At 40.6% G+C, this 25,112-nt stretch overlaps 1 protein-coding gene across 4 annotated transcripts in view; it reads right to left on the bottom strand.

Moving 5' to 3' along the window:
• MAP4K5 (mitogen-activated protein kinase kinase kinase kinase 5) overlaps positions 1-25,112 on the bottom strand; it is a 70,593-nt gene that overhangs the window by 4,148 nt on the left and 41,333 nt on the right. Inside the window, exons 8-30 of one of the 4 annotated variants that reach the window (XM_050896878.1) lie at positions 24,534-24,606; positions 23,462-23,593; positions 22,870-22,932; positions 21,451-21,532; positions 20,691-20,807; positions 20,253-20,331; positions 19,124-19,182; positions 18,012-18,076; positions 15,189-15,233; positions 14,428-14,470; positions 13,746-13,956; positions 12,476-12,573; positions 12,333-12,374; positions 11,602-11,686; positions 11,432-11,511; positions 7,619-7,679; positions 6,443-6,557; positions 6,250-6,308; positions 4,800-4,903; positions 4,228-4,405; positions 3,173-3,241; positions 2,367-2,459; positions 442-512 (exon numbers count right to left, since the gene is read on the bottom strand). In XM_050896878.1, coding sequence (XP_050752835.1) covers positions 442-512; positions 2,367-2,459; positions 3,173-3,241; positions 4,228-4,405; positions 4,800-4,903; positions 6,250-6,308; positions 6,443-6,557; positions 7,619-7,679; positions 11,432-11,511; positions 11,602-11,686; positions 12,333-12,374; positions 12,476-12,573; positions 13,746-13,956; positions 14,428-14,470; positions 15,189-15,233; positions 18,012-18,076; positions 19,124-19,182; positions 20,253-20,331; positions 20,691-20,807; positions 21,451-21,532; positions 22,870-22,932; positions 23,462-23,593; positions 24,534-24,606 — 2,024 coding nt within the window. Of the gene's footprint in view, positions 1-441; positions 513-2,366; positions 2,460-3,172; positions 3,242-4,227; positions 4,406-4,799; positions 4,904-6,249; positions 6,309-6,442; positions 6,558-6,646; positions 6,650-7,618; positions 7,680-11,431; positions 11,512-11,601; positions 11,687-12,332; positions 12,375-12,475; positions 12,574-13,745; positions 13,957-14,427; positions 14,471-15,188; positions 15,234-18,011; positions 18,077-19,123; positions 19,183-20,252; positions 20,332-20,690; positions 20,808-21,450; positions 21,533-22,869; positions 22,933-23,461; positions 23,594-24,533; positions 24,607-25,112 lie in introns of all 4 variants that reach the window. The other 3 variants (XM_050896879.1, XM_050896881.1, XM_050896880.1) reach the window with 3 other exon arrangements.

The raw sequence follows: 25,112 nt of genomic DNA, 5'->3' as shown, positions 1-25,112 counted from the left end.
CCTGCATTTTCACAGAGGATGCCATCAAAAAGGACAGTGTTCTTTTTGAAAAAAGGGCACTTCTTTTAAAGGGACATTTAAAAAAAAAAAAAAGGTGTTGTTGTTTTTTTTTTTTAAAAAGAGATGCTGCCAATTCGAGCTTTTCATCCAAGATCCAAGAAACCCAAATGCTGCTTACACCAGATCCATACTGGCTTTGTGCAGAACCAGTTCAGGAGTCTCTGACTGATATTCTTGGAAACAGAGCTGGCTAAAGCATGTGTGAGAGCTTTACCAAGAGCAACACATGCAGGCAAGTCAGAAAGCAACCAGCAAGCTGAAGCGATGACGACATGGAGCACAAGCATCGTCACTAGGGAAGCAGCTAGAGGGGCCAAAGGATCAAGTGGTAAATAAGGAACAGGAAGAAATCAAACCTGAAGAGACTGGGAGATTACTTACTTCATCTGACTTAAAGCTTTTGCCCTGCATGCCATGTTTCCAGAAGGCCAGCACACTGTCTTGAAGGCACACTGCAAAGGAGAAACACAAGATCAGACCCGAGCACGGCTCACCTGAACCAGAGAAACCTGGGTTTCTCACCAGCAGTGATAATGGGAAGCGTGTGGAGGAAGTACGTGGTGAGACTTGGACTCCTGGTAGAAGAACCAAACTCCAAAATCACTGTAGAAAAACTGGATTGAAATGACTATTTGGATCTGAGACGCGCATTACTTTTTCAAGTGCAATTCAAAACATACCACTCAGACATTCCCTGTTTGCCAGGACAAGATAGGCATCTCTGTTTTTTCCTTTTCTCCCTTTCACTTCTATTCTCTGGATCTTTGTTCTCCTAATGATTCTGGAGAAAACACCAGGAAGTGTATAAACCTGCTGCCAACCAAAACACTGTGGGTTGCTGGAAATTACAGATCATTTGAGTTATTATATTTACTTCAAAATAGATGTGAGTATGAAAAATGGGAGGAGTCTTCCATTCAGGGCCAAAGACAGAACACAGAAAGCTACCAGCTCTGAATGATTTAATTAGCAGACTGCTGAAAATAACGGATGAAGAGCCTAGTGTTCTTTAAGCAGTGTTACCGAAACATATTTTACGCCGTGTTTTATTTTCCTAAACCCTACTTGTTTTCCTTTACTATTCCTTCGAGTCACATTTTGTATCTGCTCAGTATTAGCCATGTCCTAAATGCACAGAACAAAGGCACTCAGCAGAATCCTAAGAGCAATGTTTGTCACAACAGCCTCAGACTAATCTTCACCTGCTACTCCCCACTCCACCCTGCGATCAGAGAATGAAGAGTTGTGTAATACCCTGAATTCCCAAGAGACCACTTGGAGCGTAAAGAACTGCTCACATTATTCAATGTCAGCTGGTAAGTGCAAGACTTCGGGATAAACGCTTTTGTCTATGAATTCCTTCAGAGTTCAAGGAAAAGGCAATGATCAAGTCATGTTATGCATGCGTCAGCAGGAGATACTGTATGATACAAGTACAGCAGTTAATTAGACCATGTCAGAATTTACGGAAGAATCACAGGCTTGATTAAAAGTATCTTCCTTCAAGACGGGTCTGACATATCTAAATAGAGATGCTGTATAAAAGAATGTGCACTGCTTTACCAACTGCTGTTAAAATACAAAATACCTATGTCAAGAATCTTCTTCTAAAGGGAGGATGCCTGAAGAACCCAGAAATGCAAGTTGTACAGAACTGCTAACAAAAGCAAGTTGTGTCTTTACTGATTTTGATTCCAGAAAGAAGTTCAGTTTCTGAGATACGGAATTAGTAAACTTAAGTTAATTAGATACTTCTGAGAGCTTATTACAGCAGAAATGCTTGCTTGACAATTACAATTCAAGTTTTAGAAGCGAGGCTGCTGTCCTCTAGTAGTCTAAAGACAGCAGCCTGTCCTCTAAGAATTAGATTCAAATACTATTACCTTGACTGTTAAAAAATGGATGTGCTATCACTTTAAATAAAATCTTAGCTTTTAGAAGACTAACACAAATTTATGTATTACTAAAACATTTTTTCCTCCCCAAAGGTTTTTCTCACTGCTATGGAAATGACCAGAAACCAGTCAGCCTTTTTTCAACTAAACCATGATACATCTTATTTATAAAACAGAAATGACACCAGACGGAAACACGCGCAGATTGGACACGCTATCTGGCAACTGCCTTACTTTCTTCAGCATGTCAGTCGAGACAAAAAGACAGCTCACAATATCCTGACACATGCAGTTTTTAGTGTCAGGCCCCACTGGGCGCACTAGACTAGTCCAGATTATTAAAAACCCTTCACCACTCATCCCTCTAAGTTCTTAAGTCCTTGAGAGACAATAGAGAAGCAAATCACTTACCCACTGACTCGATGCAGAAATCAAAGCTCAGCTCGGAGGCCAATTTCTTGCTTGACTTCAATTTCCCTTGTAAATTCACAATTTTCACAAATTCTCAAGAAAAACAGAAGAACAAGTATGAAAACCCACTGCTGAAAAGGATTACTGATGGCTTTAAGTACGAAATACTAATTTCATCTTTCAGGCACAAAGACGTGCCCAAACCTAACATCTACAGCATTTGCCTAAAATGAATCCAAGAGCATCCTTCTCTCAAAATAAATATAGGAAACCTTCTTATACACTTTGTATGTTTTCAGACTCTACTGACAGCCTTCCTGCAAACAACCAACAGTGCAGAAATGTGAATGCAACATAAAGGCTGGAAATTTAGGCAGACTAAGTCATTGCAAAGTTCCCATTGAGGCATTAACCTCTGATGCATGAGAGTTACGGTTATAATTACTGTGTATGACGGAGTGGTAGCTATTTGTCCTGCTAGCATATGCAGCAGGCAAATGTCACTTTTTCCAAGTAAATTTTGAAAATTTCTGATTGGCATATATTTGAATTCTGATCTGTAATGCTGCATTACATTTCGTTTTGAAAAGAAACAAGAACGATACGCACATGAAGAGGGAAAGTGGAATCACACGAGTCAAAATGAAACCCCACTTATCTGCACTGTGTCTTTTCGGAAATATTACAACACAAATTAGTAATGAAGGGAGAAAAATTAACTCGTGGTAGAGTTAAAATCAACAACCGTGGCAAAACAAGTTTTGCGCTAGGTGTAGTAAGTCGCCCCACAGAGACGTGTTACTTACTGTCCAGGCAGACTAGGACAGTGTCTCTTTCCAGCTGCGTTACATGAATGGCATCTAACTGCTGATTGCCTTGTGAAAAAGAAAACAGATTATTTTATATCACATCACAAGACTGATCTCAGCCTCCCCTCCTCTCAACCTCTCACCAATTGCTACAGCCTTTTCAGTATGCTACGAGTCTTTTGCAATCTGCAATATTTGTTAGTCTTTTAAATTTTTTTAAGGCTATATGATCCCAGAATGTTCTGGGAGGAGTACAAGGCCTAAGGACAAACCCATCAGTTCAAAGCAGGTATTTAATATGAAAGCACTACTGTTAATTGGCATAAAATACATTTTATGTTACAGTTCAGCACAGTAAGTCAGCTTCCTTCATGAAGAGGCACGATAATGAACAAAAGGAATCATCAAGAGAATCTTTGCTCCTAAAAAAATGCTCTTTTCCCACAGATCCACATCTGGAAAGATTATTGTACTGATATTAAACTAGATTTAATAGTTTTTCTAGTTTTTATTAATGAAGTTCTTGGTACAGCTGCTAAAAAGCAGTATTTAAATGTAAAAAAGTATATCCAAAGCAGCCAGCAGAGAAAAGCATCTGCAAGATATCAACTAGCTTTTGAAGATAAAACAAAATCTTCTACTTATTAATAGCCAGCTGAAGATGACAAGCCTCCCCCAAGGGCTGGAGGACAGACAAGAATGCCTTTATGTGAGTCTTTATACAGGAAAGAAGGGGAAAGAGGAGTAAGACTGATCCCAGGAAAAAGTATGCAACCGCAAATGAGAACCCAATCAGCAGGGTCTGCGTTACTACTTAAGGAAATTTATAAAATAAAAGATGTGTCTAAAACTGAAGTCTTTTAAGAAAAGATAGTTTATACTGAAGTTGGCAGGTCATCACAAGAAGAACCTGGGATCAGCTTCAATACGCTTTAGGTAGAGAAGCTGCATCATTTTGCCTAGCCTAAAGGGTTTCCAAACGACTTCTGAGGAAGGGATATCCAACGGTTATCAGACAATAAAACGGCTGCAAGACGGACCAACAGTCTTACCTGCACCAATTTCTGTAAACCACGAAGAAGCAGAGTTCAAGTTGATTGTCTCAAACTGAACTACCTGATTGGGTTCAGTACCCTTACTGATAGCTACGCAGACCATCGGGTACTCCTGCTCTGGTATCACTAGCATTTCAAACACATTCAAAGGGCTTGGCAAAGGAAAATCAAAGTGCTGGAAAAAAACATAAGGCGGCATTTGTAAAGTTTCCTTTTACCTTGGAAATAAGAAGCCTAAAATAACAAGCACAAAGTATAAAAGGTATAGAAGAATTTTTCACGGCTACTGAGAGCGCTTTTTTAAGACAGCATGAGCTGTGAGCAACATTACGTTGCGCAGAGGTATATGCTGGTCTGTTATTGCTAGTACTGGGCTTGATCCAACACTTGACTGACTTCAGTCACAAGATTTTCTTAGTCAAAATGTGTCAAGCCAGATTTTCAAGTGCTCAGAACCCACAAATGGGACTAGACTGGGATGTACTTTCCATTACAAATTCTGGAAAGGTTATTTCAACAACTGTATAACGATTAAGATTAAATGTTCTAAACTAAAATGAAATGCTTACCTTTATTAACATGAATTTCTGCATTGGCTCATACCACTGTAGTAGAACAATTCCAGACTGCAATGCACCACACAGGTACTTATGTCCTGTGTACGGATTTCGTACTATATAAAATAAACAAACAAAAAAAACCCAGAAAACAACCCTTTTAAAGTCCTGGAAGTTCAATGCATACTTGAAAAAAACCCTACAGCTATCTTTGCAAATAATTTAAGAAACAGCATCAGCTTCACACTAATTGCTTTCTGGCTTGCCATTCAAATATCCACAGTGATTAATATTGTGCTACATTCCAGATAAATTCAATTATACTTGTAATTAATAACCACTAGCATTCTTTGAGTCCCAGTAAAGAGGCCACATGCTGAGCAGCCAGAAAAGCTGTATAACACCTTCTTCCTGGGGCTGTGTGAGCCGGGGGCATGAAAGGTCCGGGTCAAGTTGTGAGTTAAATAAAAAAAAATTCCCCAGCAGTGAAGATGGCCCGTAACTTCTTGTGAGCTTTGACAGCTAATGCACTAATATGATAAAGGGTTTGCTTTTTTTAAAGCTCAGTTGGATACAAGACCAGCCTGACTTCAGGAATCATTTGTAAATACGCCTACTGCAGACACTTTATATGAGCTAAATGGATATCCAAGTTTGCAACTAGGTACTTCATACTCTGCTGAAGCATTTTTAAGAGTGCAAAGGTACAATTTCACCCAGCACTAAGGCCAGTTTTCAAAAGGACATGCATTCTGTAGAAAGCCCAAGCCTTTTTGAAAGTCAGTGAAGACAAATCGATAATTTCACAAGCTTTAACTCTTTTGTGTGCACTTAGAACTTGAGCGATGGCTTCACTCCTCCCCAGGCTGACATAATTTTTATTCACGTCCAGCCCTTTCTTTGTGGAAAATATTCTTTTCAAGTTAGCCTCGCTAAAAGTTGCATCTAGGTCAAACCTTGAGCCAAACTGATGAAGCAGAAAGGGTATTTGTTTATGTGCAACAAGCCTGGGATTCTGCAACAAGCGTTACACTCGCAGGCAGGCTGCAGGTCACAGTAACTAGCTGGCTCTGGTGGCAGCCTGAAGCCAGTGATCCCAAACATCGACTCAGTCACCGAGAGCTTCAGCAGCTCTCAAAGAGAGCGTGCAACACCCGTCAGCTGCATGCTGCTGGCATTCTCCAGGGTTTCCCTTTGGACGTCGCTCTAGACAGCAACATTTCTAGGTTAAGAGCTGATAGGAAAATGCTTTTCCACCAAACAGCATAAAGACCCCTGCATTAATTAAAAAGAAAGCTATGCACCAGTTAGGCACAGCATTAAGAAATAATGCAGTCATACTGTTTTCTGAACAATGAACTACCTATAAGTTTATTAAAAAGAAATGAGTTTAAGACATGCCGTGCCCAACAACAAAGGCCAGGAAAAAAAAAAAAAATCGCAAAACTGAATGCTTACTCACCTATACAGCATTTGTGGCATCCTTTTGTATCAGGGATCTTTGTCGTTAAGGCAAACTTCCTGGAATAACAATTATAAAAAAGTGCATCAACAAGAGACGTCGAAGGCCCTTCGTGCTACCAATTCAACAGCACAAACAGTCTTTATGGGACTTTTCACTTGTTAATAATTGTCTATAAGTGAAAGATTTGTACCTTGGTAATATTTTGTCAGGAAACCTATGGGTTTGAATATGAGCAGCTAATCCTGTTTTTTTGGCTTGTTCAAACAAAGCTATTAAATTATGGGAGTAGAGCTGGAACGTTTTCCCTGTAAGAGAGAAAAGCACAACTGACATCGCACCCACGCCTCCAGCAGAGAACTGCACATTTTAGAAAAATGTATGTATAGAAAATTACCTTCTAGAAAAACAGACCACGTGCGTCAGATATTTCAAGTCCAGTTATGAAGAAAAATAAAACAAGACAACAATAATAATGCATATAGAGAAGACATGGCATTCAACTCAAAGTTCATTTCAGTAACACTAAAGCAGCTCTGAAAGTTAGTTTTACGTGAACATTTTTAGAACGCTGTAATTATACAACAATTAATTGTATCAGGACATTATCTATAAATCAACAGAAGTGGTGTCACACGAACCTTTGCATGTTTAAAGACACAGTCCTACAATTAGTCTGCATGCCACAGTGCCTCTGTTGCCTATCTAGAATGTCCTATTCCAGGTGAACGGATGAAAAAAAAATTTTCTTTCAAGAATCAATCTGCTGGATGAGTAGTATTCCACAGCCACCTCATTCTCCTTCAAAACCGAAACAGTTTTTGTTTTAGGGTGGATTTATTTTCTGAATCTGGTTCATACCAAAGATGCTGCCAGGCTACAATACACTGAGAGTGATCACACACTGCAGCTACATTTTGATAACGCACCTATGTCAATCCTCTCCTAATTCTCTTCTGCCACATGAAAGCCATCCTTATTCCGACTCTCCTAGTTCAGGGACCAAAGAAGAGGACACTCTTTAGATTCTCTAGGCACTTTCAGTCAAATTGCAGCCTTGGCAGAGGCAACTCTTGTTTGACAAATACCAAGTGCCGAGCTTTTCCAAACTAACTAAAAATAAATAAATAATAAAAAGAAATACGGTGGGATGCTGCAGACAACTGGCTCTACTACTTGTAAACATCCAGTTTTATCTCTGAAAGCCTTTCACGTTAAAACACTCTTGAAGCAAAGCTTCCTATACAAACACAAGAAACAATGCACCGTTTCCTACTTCAGGACAATCAAAATACATTGCACTGAATTATGACTTTAAACGTTTCTCTTTATTTATAATTTTGTTAATTTTCCCTCTATTTATACATACCTGACAAGGACATTAAGGTGTTATTGATAACATACAGCCAGGTGCACTTTCGGGGAAATAACTGAAGAAAGAAAATATTTCCATTAATAGAAACATACAGGAATTTCCAACCATGGTTTTCTCTGCCTGCTCCACCTCCGCCACCATTCCTGCAGGGATCGACACTGGAGAAAGTCCCAGCTGCAACTAGTTTCCCCTTTAATTCACTCTTCTGGACCCTTGCTTAGCCCTTTCCTCTGTCTGAAATAGTTTTCATTCCTTCCCTCTTCTACCCCTGAAACTTTCAAAATTCAATTTTTCTTTATTTTTTAATTAGCAGCACAGAGTCAAAGTGGGACAACTGGCGAGACTGGAATACCATATATAGAAAGATACAGCTTGCTCAGGAATGACAGCCAGAGAAAGAAAGGTAACATTGTTACAGAAACCTACTAAACCCCACAAAAATCAGAAGAGAGGGAAAAAAGGCATTAGTATTTTCTGAGCAATTTGAATTACCACAAAATCCTGTATTTTGTGGGACTTACCTGCCTGGTTATTTGTGTTAGCATGCTGCTTTGTAAAAGACAGTTCATGGAAGGCATTGGGACTTATTTTTGTTTCAGAGGGAAGAAGATACTCACGGGGCAGCTAGTCTAGATTTGAGAAGATTTTAAAGTTAAGAAGAACCTCTTGACAACCTGAAGGGAATTTTGATAAAAGTGATGGCAAATGACAGCATTCAGGAGTCTCAGCAAAGGAAGGAATAAGGACAACAGAATAAGGACAGGGATTTTGTTGGTTTTGTTTTGGTTTTTTTTTTTTTTTAAAAGACTAAATTTATTGAACAGTATTCCTAGGTAAGGTCCTCCTTCAAGAAAAAATTTTCAGTAAGAAAAAAAAGGAGTTCAAAGGATTAAGCTGTTTCTAAAGGAGACGATTAAAAAAAGAACAGCAGACTGGTCCACTGAGGGAAGCTGTTGCAAAACACAGCAGAAGATGCCTGAATCAAGGCTCTAGAAAAGAATGATCGTACTGGTTCATGCAAATGTCCATCTAACCCAATATCTGTTTCCAACAGTCACCGTGAAGTGATGTAATCTCTCCTAAAAATGGTGAAACCACGGAAAAAAACGTATATAATACTGCACCTAATGCTTTGCCAGGCACCAAGTTCTTCAGCTCAGACACCTGCTGAATCAGATACGGGCTTTATGCATTTAGTGAGCTTCAATGGATTTATCCTCCATAAATTTGTCCAGTCTCCCCTCTGAACTCAGATAACTCCTAGCATTTGCAGCTCCCCATAGCAAAAAGTTCCAAGCCAGTTACCCACTGTTTATTTTTAATTTGGCTCCCACTAGCTTCATTTAATGGTCCCACTGGAAGAGAAGGGGAATAGTTGTTCCCTATGAACCGCCTCCAAGCCACCCCAAGATGGGTAAATATTTCTTATTTCCCCCTCCCATGCCTTAAGTATCACAAATACACAATACAGAAAACGGAAACAAGGATGCAATGCTAAGGACGAAGAGGCAATCACAAGGTAAGCCTGAAGGAAGAACCATAAGAAAGGTTAAGATGCAAATCAAATTACTAATATAAGAGAAGTCGATAAACGTGGTAACTGGGAAAACAAAAGGCCAGGCCCACTGCTCGACAGGAAAGAAAAACTACATGATTAACACAGTTGATAGCACTGGGGTAGAAACTTGTGCTAGAAGCAGAAAAAGAACATATTACACACTATTTCAACTAGATATCCTCAAGTCAGCAGGTCCCAATAAAGTTTACTTTACAGTACTTAAGAACTGGCTCAAACCCCAAGGTCTCAGTAATGATTATCTTCAAGAACTGATGGAGGACGAACAAGGACCTCAAGAAGGACAAACACAGTACCTATGCCAAACAAAAAGGGCGGTGGGAATTGCAAAATAGCCTGACTGACTGGATATCCAGAGTAGCACAGGAACAAGCCACATGATTTTTAATTACCAAGGGATAACAAGAGCGGCTAGCGCAGACTTGTGCAGAACAGTTTGTATTTGAACATCTGAATTTCCTTCTTTACCAGAATAACTGCCCTGCGGGGGGCAGTGAAACAGTGAAGATGTGAAACATACGTGAAGGACCTTGTCCTGCGTGCCATTTCCATGTGCAAAATAAGAAAACACGGGGTAGAAGAAATTGCAGAAAGAAAACATACAACTAGTCGGACATAAAAACAGAGTATCTATCAGCAATTCGCTATTTAATAGAAGGAAAAAGCAGCCTGTAGATATACAGTGTCTTCTCTGGGTCTGGTTCTATTCAGTATTTTCACTGAAAAACTAACAACGGAATAAAAGTATACTTCTGAAATTGGGAGATATTAACCTTGGAGAGACAGCAAGCACTCTGGAAGACGGGATCAGAATTAGAAGTTGGAGAAACAATTAAAAATGTGCATTTGGTGGGGAGAAATCATGAAATGAATAAAAGCAAATAAGGAAACAAGTGGCATGGCAGAAACAGAGTTGTAAAGCCTCTGGGGTTTGCAGTGGGTCACACCTGACCTCTCCAAACTGAGGATGCTCTCACAGAAAAGGAAACTTTCACTTTGGGATGCACTGAATGGCGTAAGTAGACACTAGTAAGTTCTCTCTGCCTACCACCAGCATATCTAAGCTTTCAACAGGATATAAAAAAGCATGTGGAAGAGTCCAGAGAATGCTGTTACATGAAATAAGTTGGGAAAATGTACAAGGAAAGAGATTTGTTTGACTAACGGAGGAAAGAGAAAATTGAGGTAAGAAAGCCAGGGGGTCCCCAACAGCCACCACCACAATTTTTAGACATTTATTACAAAAGTAAGTAGTTGTTCCCGATGTCTGCTGAGGCTACAAAAAGATAAGCAACTTCATATTCAACTCTCTCCTTGCATTCAGGTGCACCCTCAGCTCTCTTAACTTGAAAGGATCTTCTTGCTGTATCGAATTCAAATTCACAGTTCTCACCATCAAGCCCTTTATAATCTTCTCTCGCTTTTGTCCATGCCAAACTACCCCCCAACATGACCTTGCTGAACCGCTTCCCTTTTCTTTTGCCCCTCTCAAGTTTTGTCCTCTAGCACGATGCTCCCAGGAACAGAGGACTTCCTCCTCTTAAGCACAGATCTCTGTGCAGTGCCCTTTCTGTGAAATCATCTTTCTCTCACTATTACTCACAGATACACCCACCCTGCCACCTCTGCTTTCTGACCTGCGCCATGTCTTGCCTGCATTTAATGCTCTTCAGATGCCTGAAGTGCCTTTGTGAACTGCTTTAGAAACCCACAGGTATAAATCTCATTATCAGCATCTGCCAATACTGCCCTTCCAAGAATACTCTGCTACTCCTGACTCTAAAAAAGCAAATGTAAGAATATCATGATTGCACGAAGTGGCTTTGGAAAGGGTTAGAGAGCCCAAGAAAACAGAAGTGAACGTGTATTTATTGGTGATAACAATGCCAGCTAAATTAAATGGTTGAGGGCTTTGGTAGCATCCAGTGGAGAAGCAATATGCCATCTAGTGGAGATAAAATGGAGAGAGAAAGGGCAGGTAATCAGTTGTCTCCAAGGAGAAGAAAGATGGTTTAGTAGAGAACTCCTTTGAAAGCAGTGTTACATAAGCAGCAACAAAAAATTCAGGTAGGTATGGGAACTATTCATTTTCGGACTTCCATTGCTGGCTTTGATGTGAATCAGTTTATGCCACAACGCCTGGTATCACATCTATCCCCTCTAATACCAAACTTTCTGGCTTCATAATATCCCCAAATCTATTGTGTGTGTTCAATACACCAAAAAATCACCTGTTCCATTGTTGCTTCGTGAAGTTCATTCAAATTCAAAGTATAGATACCTTCTTCCGTGCCAAAGATAATGTACTGATCTAAAAATTTAAGAGAAATTGATTATTTCACAAGCTCATTACCACTTTGGCAACAGGCAGGTTTAAAACACAAACCTAAAATAACTTTACCTTTAGTATCGGGATGTATCCATGATGTTGCACAATTAATCTTCAAAGGACAACCATCAAAGACTTTGGAAAAACACGCTCCCATCTGAAAAACACCAAAACTGAAACCTGAAACAAGTTTACAGGATAAAGTGTTTATCTTCTGGCACTTGGCCACTTGGTACACGCCTGTACACACTGCTGCTCTCTTTTTTCAGACACAAACTTACTCTAATATGCCTTGATGCAAAACATTTTTATCTTCCCCCAAAGCTACAACGCAGCCTTCCAAACCTTGTCGTTCGTAGACTTCATATACATTAAGAAACACAAAGAGGGATCAGAATGATATGAACAATTTTAAGTACCTACTGGGTAAGAACAATATTGACTGCTTATATAAATGGCATATGAAGGGAAAACAAGCGGAAATGTTGAAGTAATAACACCCTCTCGCATCGCTGCCACCTCTCCCCCTTTCTCTTTACTAAGCAAGGACTGTCACTGGAGATCACAACTCACAGAGCCAGTGAAGTCTCCAACCCTTCACATCCAGACTGAATGGTGAAAGGAAGTTTTTAAGAAAAGGAAACAAATATTGTGGATTCAGTACACGAAAAGTAACTGGCTATGGGATGCAGAAAATCAGCCCAGACGAACTGGTGGCTTATTCTAGCATAAACCTTCTCACACTAGAGAGATGCCATGACAGCAGGCTTCCAATAACTCCTACTGCAAATGAGATTTCTTACCAGCACCTTCGGTGTTGGTGGTAAACCATTGATTGCTGGCTTCTGTGGGAAGAAAGAAAGATCATAAAATACCTCCCACGCACTGATACAAAACTAGCTAGCTAACATCACAGTGAAATCAGACTGAGAGTCACAATACTTACAGGAAAATCTCGTTTCTCTTTTTTACGTGGCAGTTGAGGGATTTGTCCAGACCCTTCTGCATTTTCTTCAATGAGTTTCAGCATGCCATCCCCGTTTCCTGAAAAGAAGCCCAGATACAGTTTGTAGCTCACTTGACATAGTGAAATAGAAAATATTTTGTTGTCCTATTCTCTCTTCTCCCCTGCCTCTAGCAGGAGTGGAGAAGCGAGCTCTGAAACTTCCATACACACATCTCAGGTAACTGAACCCTTCCAAGGACAGCTGGCCACTCTTCTGCGTGCTAAGCTACACAGCGATAAAGGCTTTCCATTATCCAAACAGTCCCTGGGCCAGTATCTCTCTCTCTATATAGATACATATATCAATATATAATCTCTATAACTGAGAATAAAGCTGCGGCAAGGTCCTCGCAGGTGATCCTCCCTGCACATTCGTTGTTTTTATGCTATTCCTGCAGGCAACACGGTAATGGTATCGACTGGCTGAGTTCCCTTGTTTTGGGGAGAACATTTCCACCATGGGTCACGGCTCTAATAAGAACGAGCACACATGTAAAAAGGAAAGCTGCACCTCGTGATCAGCTTGTATTAAAAAAAAAAATTATCTACTGAAAATAGCTGACTCTAGAACTGATTTCCTTTTACAGGTGTCCTGGTTTCGGCTAGGACAGAGTTAATTTTCTTCCTAGTAGCTGGTATAGTGCTGTGTTTTGGATTTAGTAGGAAAATAATGTTGATAACACACTGATGTTTTCAGTTGTTGCTAAGCAGTGTTTATACTCAGTCAAGGATTTCTCAGCTTCTCATGCCCAGCCAGCAAGAAGGCTGGAGGGGCACAAGAAGCTGGGAGGGGACACCGCCAGGACAGCTGACCCAAACTGGCCAAAGGATATTCCATACCATATGACATCATGCCCAGTATATAAACTGGGGGATCTGGCTGGGAGGGGGGATCGTGGCTCGGGAACTAACTGGGCATCGGTCAACAAGTGGTGAGCAATTGCATTGTGCATCACTTGCTTTATATAGTTTAATTCTTTTAGTATTACTATTGTCATATTATTATTATCATTATCATTGTTTTTCATTCCTTTCTGTCCTATTAAACTGTCTTTATCTCAACTCACGAGGTTTTTTTTTTCCCTGATTCTCTCCCCCATCCCAGGGGTGGGGGGCAGTGAGCGAGCGGCTGCGTGGTGCTTAGCTGCCGGCTGGGGTTAAACCACGACACCAGGAAGCAAGTCACCTTTAGGAAATGTAATACATTTACCTACGTCGCTGTATCTAGCTGTGAGCAATCCAGGGCTACTGATGCTGCTGGTCATGCCAACGGGGGAAGAATCAACCTGAGGCCCACAAACAGGGATACTTTGTCTCCTGTGAGCTGGTGGGGCTCTGTTCTGCGAGTCTGGGAAATGTTTTATTGTCTGACATTTCTCATCATCTGGGAGGTTTTCCTCAGGATAACTGTTTATTCTCGGCTGCGACAAACCAGAGAGGTGAAGGTTACCTGGGAAAAGGCACCTGGAAGCATAAACTTCAGACAAGTTTAATTCAAGTCAGACTGCTTCTACACACAAAAAAAAAAACCCATCAGCCTTTGAAAAAAGACATTTGACAGCAGAGTAATCTAAGAGGTATTCCTTCCCTGATGGAAAAATCACAGCAGCAGGCAGAATGCTGAGCAAGAGGACATCCCACGCAGCATGCTCTCTTTAGAGGGAAAATATCTGCAAGTCACTTTGTCTAGGACAGCGTACAAGGCCAGGAGTCCCCAGAGGTCGAGACCGTACAGACTGCAAGTCAGCATAAAATACGAAGCTGCACGAAGTCCGCTAGCAAATGGAATTTAACAGAATTTGTAACCTACTGAGAGCATCAGACAGAAGCGCCGCAGAGGCTGCACAAGTGGGGTTTGCTGCCTAAAACTCTAAAAAACCACCGTCTCTTACCTTAGGAGGTAGCGGAGGTGGCCCTGCTCGCTTTAGTGTTGATCTACAATGAAAAAGTGCAGTAGTCGTCTTAGTTAAACCAATAACAGAAACAGAATTACTTCAGAACATAGACTGTAAATAAGACGAGCTAGATGCATAGAAAAGACGGATCACAGCTTTGCACGAACAGGGTTAAACTAGCTATCCAAGAGTGGGAAAAAAGCACGTTAATCTTGTTAGAAGTGTTGGTTTTTGATAAACTCACGTTCTTTCATAAATGCCAATGTTATAGAGCATTTTGTGGTGAAAGGTATTTGAAATTAGCAAATAAATATACATTCAGGGACTAGTTCGGTGCAGTTTGTAGCTTTTGCTCTGGATCAGACAAATGTCTGGGCACCAGAGGAGCCGCACATACCCCACCAGAGCTCTGCAGGAATATCTGCACGTCCTGTCACTACCGGGCCTGGCTCATGATTGATCGATTAATCAACACCAAATCTGCTTTAAAGTATTAGGCACTTCCACACGCACTCTAAGATAACCTCAGGAAGGAGAGCAAGGGAAGAAAGCATCGCTTTGCGGACATTCTCCTGACGATCAGATAAACAGTCAAGCGTGCGTTAGACCTTGCACGTGAGTGCAACCAGCCCTCACTCATAAATGAGTGGCAAAGCTGCCTGCAGCATTTTAAGGAAAGAGGTTTTGCCAGAACGCTGCCTGCTTTAGCGAGAGCCACACGGAGTAAACACAACTGTACACGAAGGAGGTCCACTCACTCTTCAACATCTTCACTCCCATCGCCAAATTTTGTAAGCAGTCCCCTAGGTAAAATGTTTATAAAATTAAGAGCTCTCCTCTAAGGTCCACACGTGCAACTAAACCAATTGGTGACATCATTTAGTTTGATAACAAGCATCTCCCAGCCCTTTTCAAAACAAAGTATTTCTCTCTTATTTACTGCAGTAAGCCCTTTTTCATTTAGTACGGCCCTTTCCTTTCCTTCCCCTCACCCCCCCAATAGTCACTGAAGCTCTCTTCCATACCAGATACCATCAACTCATCTTTCATTTCCCTACCTGGTATTTTAAATATTGTTGAAATGCCTAATAACGGTACGATATAAAAGAAGGAAAAAAAAGAAAAAGATGAGAACAGAGGAAGTTACTGGGAGACAAATGGAGAAAAGCCTTTACAAAGGGAAGCTTCCTCCTTTAGTGTTATATGCTAAAGACACAGCCTGTTTCCCATTACAGTGGGAATTTTTGTTTCAAAGCTACCCCAGGGTCAAAAAAGAAATTGTGACTAGAGGATCAAAGCAGCACTGAAAATATAATGCTCAAACAAACAAAAACTGATAAAATTTTGCAAAACGGCAATTTTCAAGCTGTGTCTTAAAAAAAAAAATAAAAAATTAAACTGCATTAAATCTAAAAAAATCTAAACCATAAATCTAAACCCAATAAAAAGCATTCCTTAGTATGCTCTTGTGATGTTGTGAAGTCTAGGCTTCTGCATTTAGGAATCGTGAGGTGGAAGAGGCAGTTCAGAAGCTGGCTGTCTCAGTGGTCAACCAGGGACAGGCTTCTTCAGGCCGCGGCAGCCTGCTGCAGTCCAAGTCTCTGCATGCAGAGCAGACACCCCCGTACCCCACCAACTCCCACATCCTTCCACGTTCCACACCACACCACATCACCCACTGAGGAATGACCACAGGGGCAACGAACAGGAAAACAAAAGCGTGTTATACAAAAACCAACCCAGCCAAATTTGGATTAATGTAAAATTTCCTGCAAGTTACTTCTGAAGGGAAAGCAGCAGACAGTTGCCAACAAGAACTATTAAATTTAACAGAGAAAAAGTCCAACCATCAACAAAAACCACCTCCATAATACAGAAAATTTAGAAAAAAGTAATTTTAAAATGCTACAATAAGGATGAGAAAAAAAAACAAGAAATAAGTTCAATCATCAGGTACACATTCTGGTATTCCCCTTTCCAGTCAAGTAATTCCCAAGTCAAAGGTATCAATCACCACTCACTCTGACAAAAGCCAAAGGGCATGAAAAGCAAGGACCCCCAGCACACGTCCTCTCTGTACACCCCTGGTGTTACTCAGAATTGCTGGGACAGAGGAGCTATGCGTTTCCTGTTTATCTTTTCAAACTGGAAGTGGCTTCCAAGTAAGCAGCACAGATTCACCATCCAGAAACTTTATGCCTGTCCTCCTTTCAATACTAAAATCTGTATCTATTTACCAATTTATAGCCCTAGCAACGTTTGCTACGGCTACATTCATTCTGCTTTTACTACAGCCTGGTACAGACAATCTTAATAACGCTACAGAAACAGAATCAAATCAGTAAGTCACTTTGCCAGGAGGAGCTTCCCTCCCTCCCTGCTCCTCGACCCCGCAGATTCCAGCTGTCTGCAGAAAAGCCAGCACTCAGGAGAAAGGCTTTCAATCTGCAGCTCCTCAGGGTCATACAAACAAACCGAGAGAGGAAGGAAAGCAGTCGCTGTCATTACTGCACAGGGAGAGGCAGGGCCTAGAGAGCCACCCCAAACTTTTACTACAGCGAGAGTGAGAACAGAAAAACAGGTTGAACTTAAAAAGACCCGAACACTGGCAGTCTCCGTGACACGGCCAGCTTTCCAGGGGGCTGTAATGTCAGCTGACAGCTTATGCAAGACTTTATCTGCAAAAAAGCCAAAGAAATTCACTGTCTGCTGCTCAGTTCCAAATAAAGATGGGAAACAGGCTCTTTTAGCTGAGCAATTATTTCAACCAAAATACCATCTCTCCCTACGTATGTGCATCAGTCAGTATTGCTGAACTTCCATATTCTTCACTGCAAATTCAAAGATTGCCTTTAAAGGTAGAATCCAGTATTTTGCAGCAAAAGGAAGCCACATACCTAATAAATCCAGTCCTAACTTGGACAGAGGTGTGCTCCCTTACTTCAGGCCTGCTTTATCCCAGGGGAAATCAGTTATAGCGTATCTTTACCTAAAACATTTCAGCCCAGGACACTACACGACCGTATTGTAGATTACACCGATCAGACACCCACAGCAGAAGCAGTCGTGCCGTCGTACTGAAGTTGGTAAAACAGAATCTTCAGAACTGGTTTCTCCTTCCCTTTCTTGCAAGGCCCCAACTTCAGGGCTGCGAACATGCTTTGCCACAGGATGTCACGACCACAGCCGTGACAGAAAACTGCAAGGCCAGCGCGGGATCCTGAACTCAGCCCTTGCAAGATTTACCAGCTTTGCTTCAGAAAATTGCCTTTGGCTGTGTTATTTCAGTGCGCTGGCCACACATTTACACTTCACTTTCCATCTACAACTGGGGAGCTACAACAAATTTAAAACAAACTACTGTTCGTTGTTAAAAGAGATTGAAACCCATTCCCCAAGACAATGACCAACCAACTGCAGGAGGAGGACTGCATACTGGGTAAAATCTCCTTTAACTTTATGAATATTAAAGTGGCTTCAGGCTTATGGTTTGATTTTCCACCATAGCTCACTTTTTCTTTCAGAGTGTATTTTCATATTAAGTCACAGAAATAAAAGATGTTTTCAAATTCTGTACTTACTTGCTGCTTCCACCATCAACAAAAGGATTCCAATGCGAAGCAAAGTCAGTGCCAGCTGCCACAACCTGAAGATGCAGAAATGTTCATTTTTCCCCCCCGTCAAACCAAAGTACCTTATCCACAGGACATGAAGAGGCCTGGGAGATTCCCAAGCCCTGCAGAATGACCCATAAGCAGTAACATAAAATTCCAAAGTGAAATAATGTTTTACAATCTAATTACAAAGCAACTATTGAAAAGCTATCTTCTTCTTAGGCTCAGACTTAAAAGCAGCACCTGGAAATGGTATAATGCCAGTATCAGGTGGCAATAAATAACATGAAAGCAAAAATTTATGGCAAAAACTCAGTAAGGATTTTCCACTTGGGGCACTTCCAAGACGCTCTTCCAGCAAGAGAACACACTGCAGCCACCTCCAAACTCGTATGCGATGCTGTCAGCCGAGGCTGGGAGCGTTCCTGTCGCTAGACATGGCACTGAGGGGCCCGCACCGGTAACACCGTGTACAGATCTAATCAGTCGCACTCAAAAAAAAAGATGAACTCGTACCTACCTGGTGAACTGGAGTACAGCTGTAAAAAACAGGAATGGGATTTTTCTGGAGTGCTGAGCACTAATGTCTCCAAATCCACATTAACCGCAGCTGTTGCTATTCACAACACTTATTAAAAAACGGAGCCCTTGTGTACACAGGCACGTACTAAGCCCAAAGAACGTTAATTAGCTGATCTGTAGTAAACTGCTGAGGGCTGGAACAAACAGCAGCAGCTCACAGGGGGGCAAAACCGGCTGCATGCGAGCTGGCGGCCTTCCAAGAAACAAGCAGCAAATAAACCCTGATGATGGGAAGATCGGGGACTCAAACGCAGAACGGCCTCTTCACATTATCAAATTAATCGGCACATGTCGGGTTTTTTTCATCTGAGCACGGCTCTCCACACAAAGCACGGAGGGCAATTCATTTTCTCAAAAATGTGGCAATTGTCTGGGGACCAAGAGTGGTCTTCTCATGACTTTACACTTCAGAGACGTACTACCTAGAGTTGAACCCACAAAACAATGAAGACACTATGATTTTAATAAATGAAGGAAAAAACCAAACTTGTCCTTACCATTTCATCCCGAGCTTCTGTTTCTTTCCGTAGAGGGGGCTCAAACTGCAGCTTATCAACTACAAAACATTACATTTTCAAATTTAATACACACAACATTACACTAGTGCCCTTTCAATGCTTACTACAGTGAAACACATGTTCTAACAGATCTAAATATTATGTACACAACACTTAATTTGCCTATAAAATATGACTGTCACTTAAATATCAGCATTACTGTCTAAATGCTTTAATTTGCAAATGTTACAAGAACCCACAAGAAAGAAACAGACCAAAAGTAAAAACCAAGTCATTATATGAAAGTACACTAAAACGTAACTATGTAACCACGTTACTTTTAATGCATGTGAAAGAGAAGAAAGAGGCTTTTTACCAGCAAGCTTCCTGAAAGTGTGATGTACGTGATGCAGAGGAGCGGATAGCATTTACACTACAAAAGACATTTGTCCAAACCTGGAGAAAGATCGTTTCTACCCTCAACATTTCAACTTAGATCCAACTGAGTAGTGTATTAATATTGTTTTTAAAAGAAAAGAAAAGGTTATATTAAAAGAAAATGCATTATGTTAACAGGCACCCTGGTCAGGATAGCTATTGCAATCACAAGCGCTCCATCAGGTTCGAGAAAAGGTTTCACTTATGAACTTGAAACAATGTGCAGACAAACACAAAATGCTACGTTCTTTTCTCTATTTTCTCATCACACCATGACACCCAATGTACTCATGTGAAAAGATGCCCTCCTAATGATCAACTCACTCTCATTTTTTGATGTTTGCACGTTATTAGTGTTTTTGCTGTTTTAAGTAAGGCTGCGTGGTCTGACACAAATCACAGAGCTGAAAGGCCATGCTGGTCATGCAAGGTTTCCACGTAAACATTACGATGCAGCAATGAGATGGAATGAAACAGCAGAAAAATATGCAAGTTTTTATTTTGGTTTTGGAAAAATATTATTGAAGATTCATGTATACGTGCTGTTTCTTCTGGTTTTGTTTCTCAAAAGTGCCAACAGCGGAAGAGACTTTCTAGAGTACACAACGAAAGAACGACACCGACACCGACACCCTCCATTGGTAGAAGCAAACCAACACCACAAAATGGGCAAAGCGCATCAGTAACTTACAGTTAATCTCCGATGCTGTTCTTTCTGCCCTAATGTTCCTGTTCGTAGAACGAATTGTATGGCGGATAACGGAGTGAGGCTGCAAGGGTTATAAACGGAAAAGCTGAGAAAAATCGCGTGGCTTTCTGTTGGATCCCAATCAACAATCAAACCAACAAGGAGAAAGAATAGCTGTTGCAGTCACGCACTGTAACATGCACCGCCTTTGTCCTAGCCTTGCGCAGCCCATGCACAGGATCCTTCTATACACCCACAGCGTAAGTGTGACAAGCGCTGTGGCAATATTTCCTGGCTTCTCCTGCATGGTAACTCTAAAAATGGAGCTCTAAAAACGTTGGGGCAGTGCCCCCGTCAAGCTGCTATCTTACATTCCCAAAGCAAAGCAGGGTATTTAAACTGTAGTTTTACCTAAAGACAGAAAATAAAAGATGTTCTCACCTCAAAATCATCATCGTCAACTTCACCGTAGTGTGTATGGTTGTCAGGATTATTAACTTTGTCCAACAGCTCAACTGCTAAAGATCTTGAAAGACCAGGCTGCCCTACAAAGCTATGCTAGAACCGCAGAAAAGAACAAGTTATAATATGCAACTGATACGTAACTTTCATTAATAAACATCCAATATAGAATGTTACTGAATTTTGCCTGCTTTTGGGGGGCTTGACTATTTCTTTAATGACTCCTTAACGGCTAGACTTTCTAACCCCTCCATAAGCATGGAAACGCCACATTTTTCGCCACTTGTAAATTGGAAATTAAACTCTGAGTCAAACAAACAGTTACACCTTAACTTCATTTTTCACATGAGTAGTTCAGTTGAGTTTAGGAAGGCAGAAATAGATACACAAACAACTGCTAAATACATCTGTTTTCTGTTTGGGTGACAGGAAGGGTCAATGTCTACGCAGCTGTATCTACGAGGCTGAGACACCCACTTGCAGAAAGGACGAGGCTGAAGACAGAACATGAAGCAAATTTCTTTAATTGTTCCTACCAAAAATTGTATAAAAATCTGGATGCTGAACAAAATCTTGCCACTTCCTACAGCTGACCAATGTCTCTCTCCTTCAGATTTCACCACTCATGTTGTAAGATCAGAGAAAGAAAATTGTTCCAGTTTGGCTTCCTATTGATCTGTTGCTCACTTTGAAGCAAGAGATCTCCTATTGATGTCACTAAATGTTCCAAGCCACTTACAGAAAGGAGTCTGTCTGCTGTCGGTCTCTTCTTTGGATTTTTTGTAAGTGCTATTTTGACAAAATTATGGAATGTTGATGACCTTAAAGAAAAAGAAAAATGAGGTTTTATGTTTAATTTTTCAAGAAAGATTTTTGATTTTAACACAGTTACTAAACAGATTACAAAAGGGTGTGCTAAATTAGAATGTTGTTCAGGTACCTCATCTCAGGTTTGAATAATTACATTTCCAAGTTAACAAAATATGAAAACCCCATTCGATTCATGGAATTTGCATGGAAATCATTTTGGTACAGAAACTAAACCGAACACGTGTGGTGCTATTTCAACTTTTTCCAGTTCCAATTGTTGCGGAATTAGGCATCAGAAATAAAAACTGTGCATTATGTACTCAGCAAACCCTCAAAATCTAGGTAAACCTACCAATTTCACTGTTCTTGGCTACAGGTAGGAAAGTAAAACACAAAGTTCTAGACAGAGACTCAGCTTACTCTTTAAAATGCTCTGTTGCTATTTTCAGAACAACTTAGGTGACTGTCATATCACCTCTTTTTAGATCCGAATTCTGACTTGATGTTATGACTGGACCTACAATTTTTCAAGCATTTTTCTCGCAATTGCATTTGTTAGTACGCTCTCTGGGGACAATATTAGCCCAAGTCTGCTTGCTTTCACATCACATTACAAAACATATTTCCTCTTCTACTCTTAGCATCTGAGAAGGCGACGCTGGAGAAGTAAAGTGCATCGCTGGGGTTACACCGAGCAGTTTCAATACAGGAAACATGCACTTAGAAGTGTTTTCTCCCTTCCTCTAGCACACATCTGCCCGCTCAAACACCTCAAGGTAAAAAGATTGTACAGCAGCATCATGAGCAAAAAATCCTTCATACCAGAATTGTTTTGAGTCTCATAAATAAAACGTTAGTAAGTGTGGTACAAAACCCTGCAGGCACTAGGAAGGTATCACAGGTTAAAGAAATCCTGAAAGGATTAAAAGATTACCTGTCCCACTGACAGTGGCAAATGCCCTATAATAGGAATTAAGGAGAAAGGATAAAAATAATTTTTCTTCCTAGAAGATACAAAGAGGACCAAAGGAGGGAGATTTCATTTCCCTCTGGATCACCGGCAGGGATCAATTTACAGAGGTAGGGCTGTCCTGTCCCATACTGCCGGTTTTCTGACGTGTCTGAAAAGGTCTGCTGCTGGACCTTAACCCTCTCGTTTGCTTTCAGACACCTATACAAAACAACTAGTTGTTTCTCAGTGAAACTGCCTGTAAGCGAAATCACCTCTCAGGTTCCTGAGTTTAAAACTAGCACACACTATTTTTCACTGCTTCCCTTCTTCAATAATGACAAATAGTTTTTTGACATTATCTGCAAGATACTGAACAAAGGAAAGAGTTTAACTTACCATTTTGCTTTTTCCTTTAGCTTTGGCGGTTGAAAATTACTTTTTGACATTAAAAACAAAGCCCTAAAGGTAAAGGAAGAATAATGTTGTTGTTATACGGTTAAAAAAAAAAAAAAAATTCATTCCAATATCTAAACACTTTAAATTAATACTTTACGGTATGAATCATATTGGTGAAACTAGATTATAGTCTATACTGTGTTAGAGGACAGACACAGTAAAGCTGTCGATTTTCTGATCTTCTAATAAAATCTTTTTATCGCCATGCATAATCCTGTTAAACATAAGGCTACAGCTTCTCTAGTGATATCTAGCGATAGTAAATCTGTACCTGTTCTTAATCAGATTGCTGATGACACTACGAAGTTTTTTTTTTTTAAATTTAAAAATTTTGGTTATAATTTCAATTCTAAATTTAAGTCTTTAGCTTCAGACTGATGTCTTAAAAATAGACACAGCTGACGCCAAAAGTAGGTGTTTCATGAAGGAATCCTAGTGGGAGTTTCTAGGTCTGAGCTATGGAGAAGGTTAAACTATATCTACTGGGACTGAAGGGGGTCCTGGAGATAAGCAAGCTTCCCAGCCAGCGGACCTCATCGGGTGAAGATCGAACATGGGTGGCTGAAGCTCTGCAAGTTCAATCGCCGTTATGCCAACCGCCCAGATATCGCAGAGCTGGTTATATCCACCGTTCTTTTCCACCGCTGCAACTTCTGGGGCCATCCTTTAAAAGCAAAGACATCGTTCAATGAGAGCACCAGCCGCTTCTGAATCGGTGCCCGCGCGTGGGAGGCACAGAGCACGTCACATAACCCTAGAGCAGAAACCCCCAGGAAGAGCGTAAGTCAGGGAAAAGCCTGGCGTCCCCCTTCCCTCACCCGGCATTAGGGGAGCGGAGAAGCACACAGAGGTGATACGTTTTGCTCGAGGTCACGGGCTGGACAGCAGCACTAGGAATAGAACCAGTCTCACCATTCCTGGTGAAAGGCTTTAATGACCAGATAATCTTCCTGCCCTCAGTCCTCCTTCTCCAACAGGATAAAGGGGACAGTGAACAATTAAAAGCCATTGTCTGGATTAAGCTGTACATAGGCGTTCAGTCTATACCAAGAGTACCGCCCTAGGCATCTCAACTGCATCACAGTAATGCCAGAAACCAACAGCAGTTAAATTTGCATATATAATCCAGCTCAAGATTTACAATGATATATTTGCATATTAAATGTTGTCTTGTACAGACATTAATCAGTAGAGATGATTAAAAGATAGTTTAAAATCTGTTTTTCTTCACAATTCTTTCTCCACAGAAATGGAAAAGACATTATTTAGTTTATTCACTAAAAGTGTAGGAAGTTACTGAGAAACGAAATGACCATTAGGTATCCAGAAAAAGGGGAGAATGTTCTGCATTAATAAACCTGTGAGAAAAAGCAATCCTGCCTCAAATATCAGGTACGTTGTGTTACAGCAACAGATCAGCTACAGTTAGTGCTTCCCAGACTTTTACCCTTTGGGCATTTTACTTGGAAGAAAAGGGAATTTATGCAATTGCTATATATATTTAAAAGTATGTGTGTATACTTCAGTGTGTGTATTTTAGAATTCTTGGCATAAATACAGACTTAGCTTTGCATACAATCATAGCGATCAAAGTAGTTTATTACCAGTAAGGGGTACCAATAAATGATTTCCTCTTCGCAATGGTGGCTGTTATTTTTGCTGCTACGCCGAAGTCAGCTGGAAAATAAAATTATCGTAGACTTAGAAATCTCATTTTAAGACCCCAATTCTACTCTAGGAAGTATCGTATTATGAAAGAACAATCACATTTCTCATCCAAATTAAAAATTCATTAAGCTTCAACAGTTAAAAATTAATAATGAGATCAGCTAATGTCTTCACTGACGACTTCAAATTGAAAAGTTCAGTTTCTACATACAGCTCACTCGTGATCCTGTTCCTCTCCTAGCCATTTTTCCATCTCACAATACAGCAACCAGGCAACCTCACAAAATTTAGTGGATATCCAATTTAATATTCAAGAGGAAAAATAGCATCATGCTTTGGAAATGGTACTATTTCTGTGTTACTTATGGAGGAACTGCGGGGGGCCATCTGTTCTCATTTCTGCAGTCTCTGTCTAGGGGACGATAATCCCTTGCTCTCAGAGCTGCAGATAATCAGGTGGTCTTGCAGAGCCAAAAATCATTTAAGTCCTTTTTATTTTTATTGCATTTGTAGTA

Source organism: Gymnogyps californianus, chromosome 5 (assembly GCF_018139145.2).
Source record: "Gymnogyps californianus isolate 813 chromosome 5, ASM1813914v2, whole genome shotgun sequence".
Taxonomy (NCBI): domain Eukaryota; kingdom Metazoa; phylum Chordata; class Aves; order Accipitriformes; family Cathartidae; genus Gymnogyps; species Gymnogyps californianus.
Note: the sequence above shows the minus strand (reverse complement) of the source record. Positions and strands in the feature narration are given on the sequence as shown.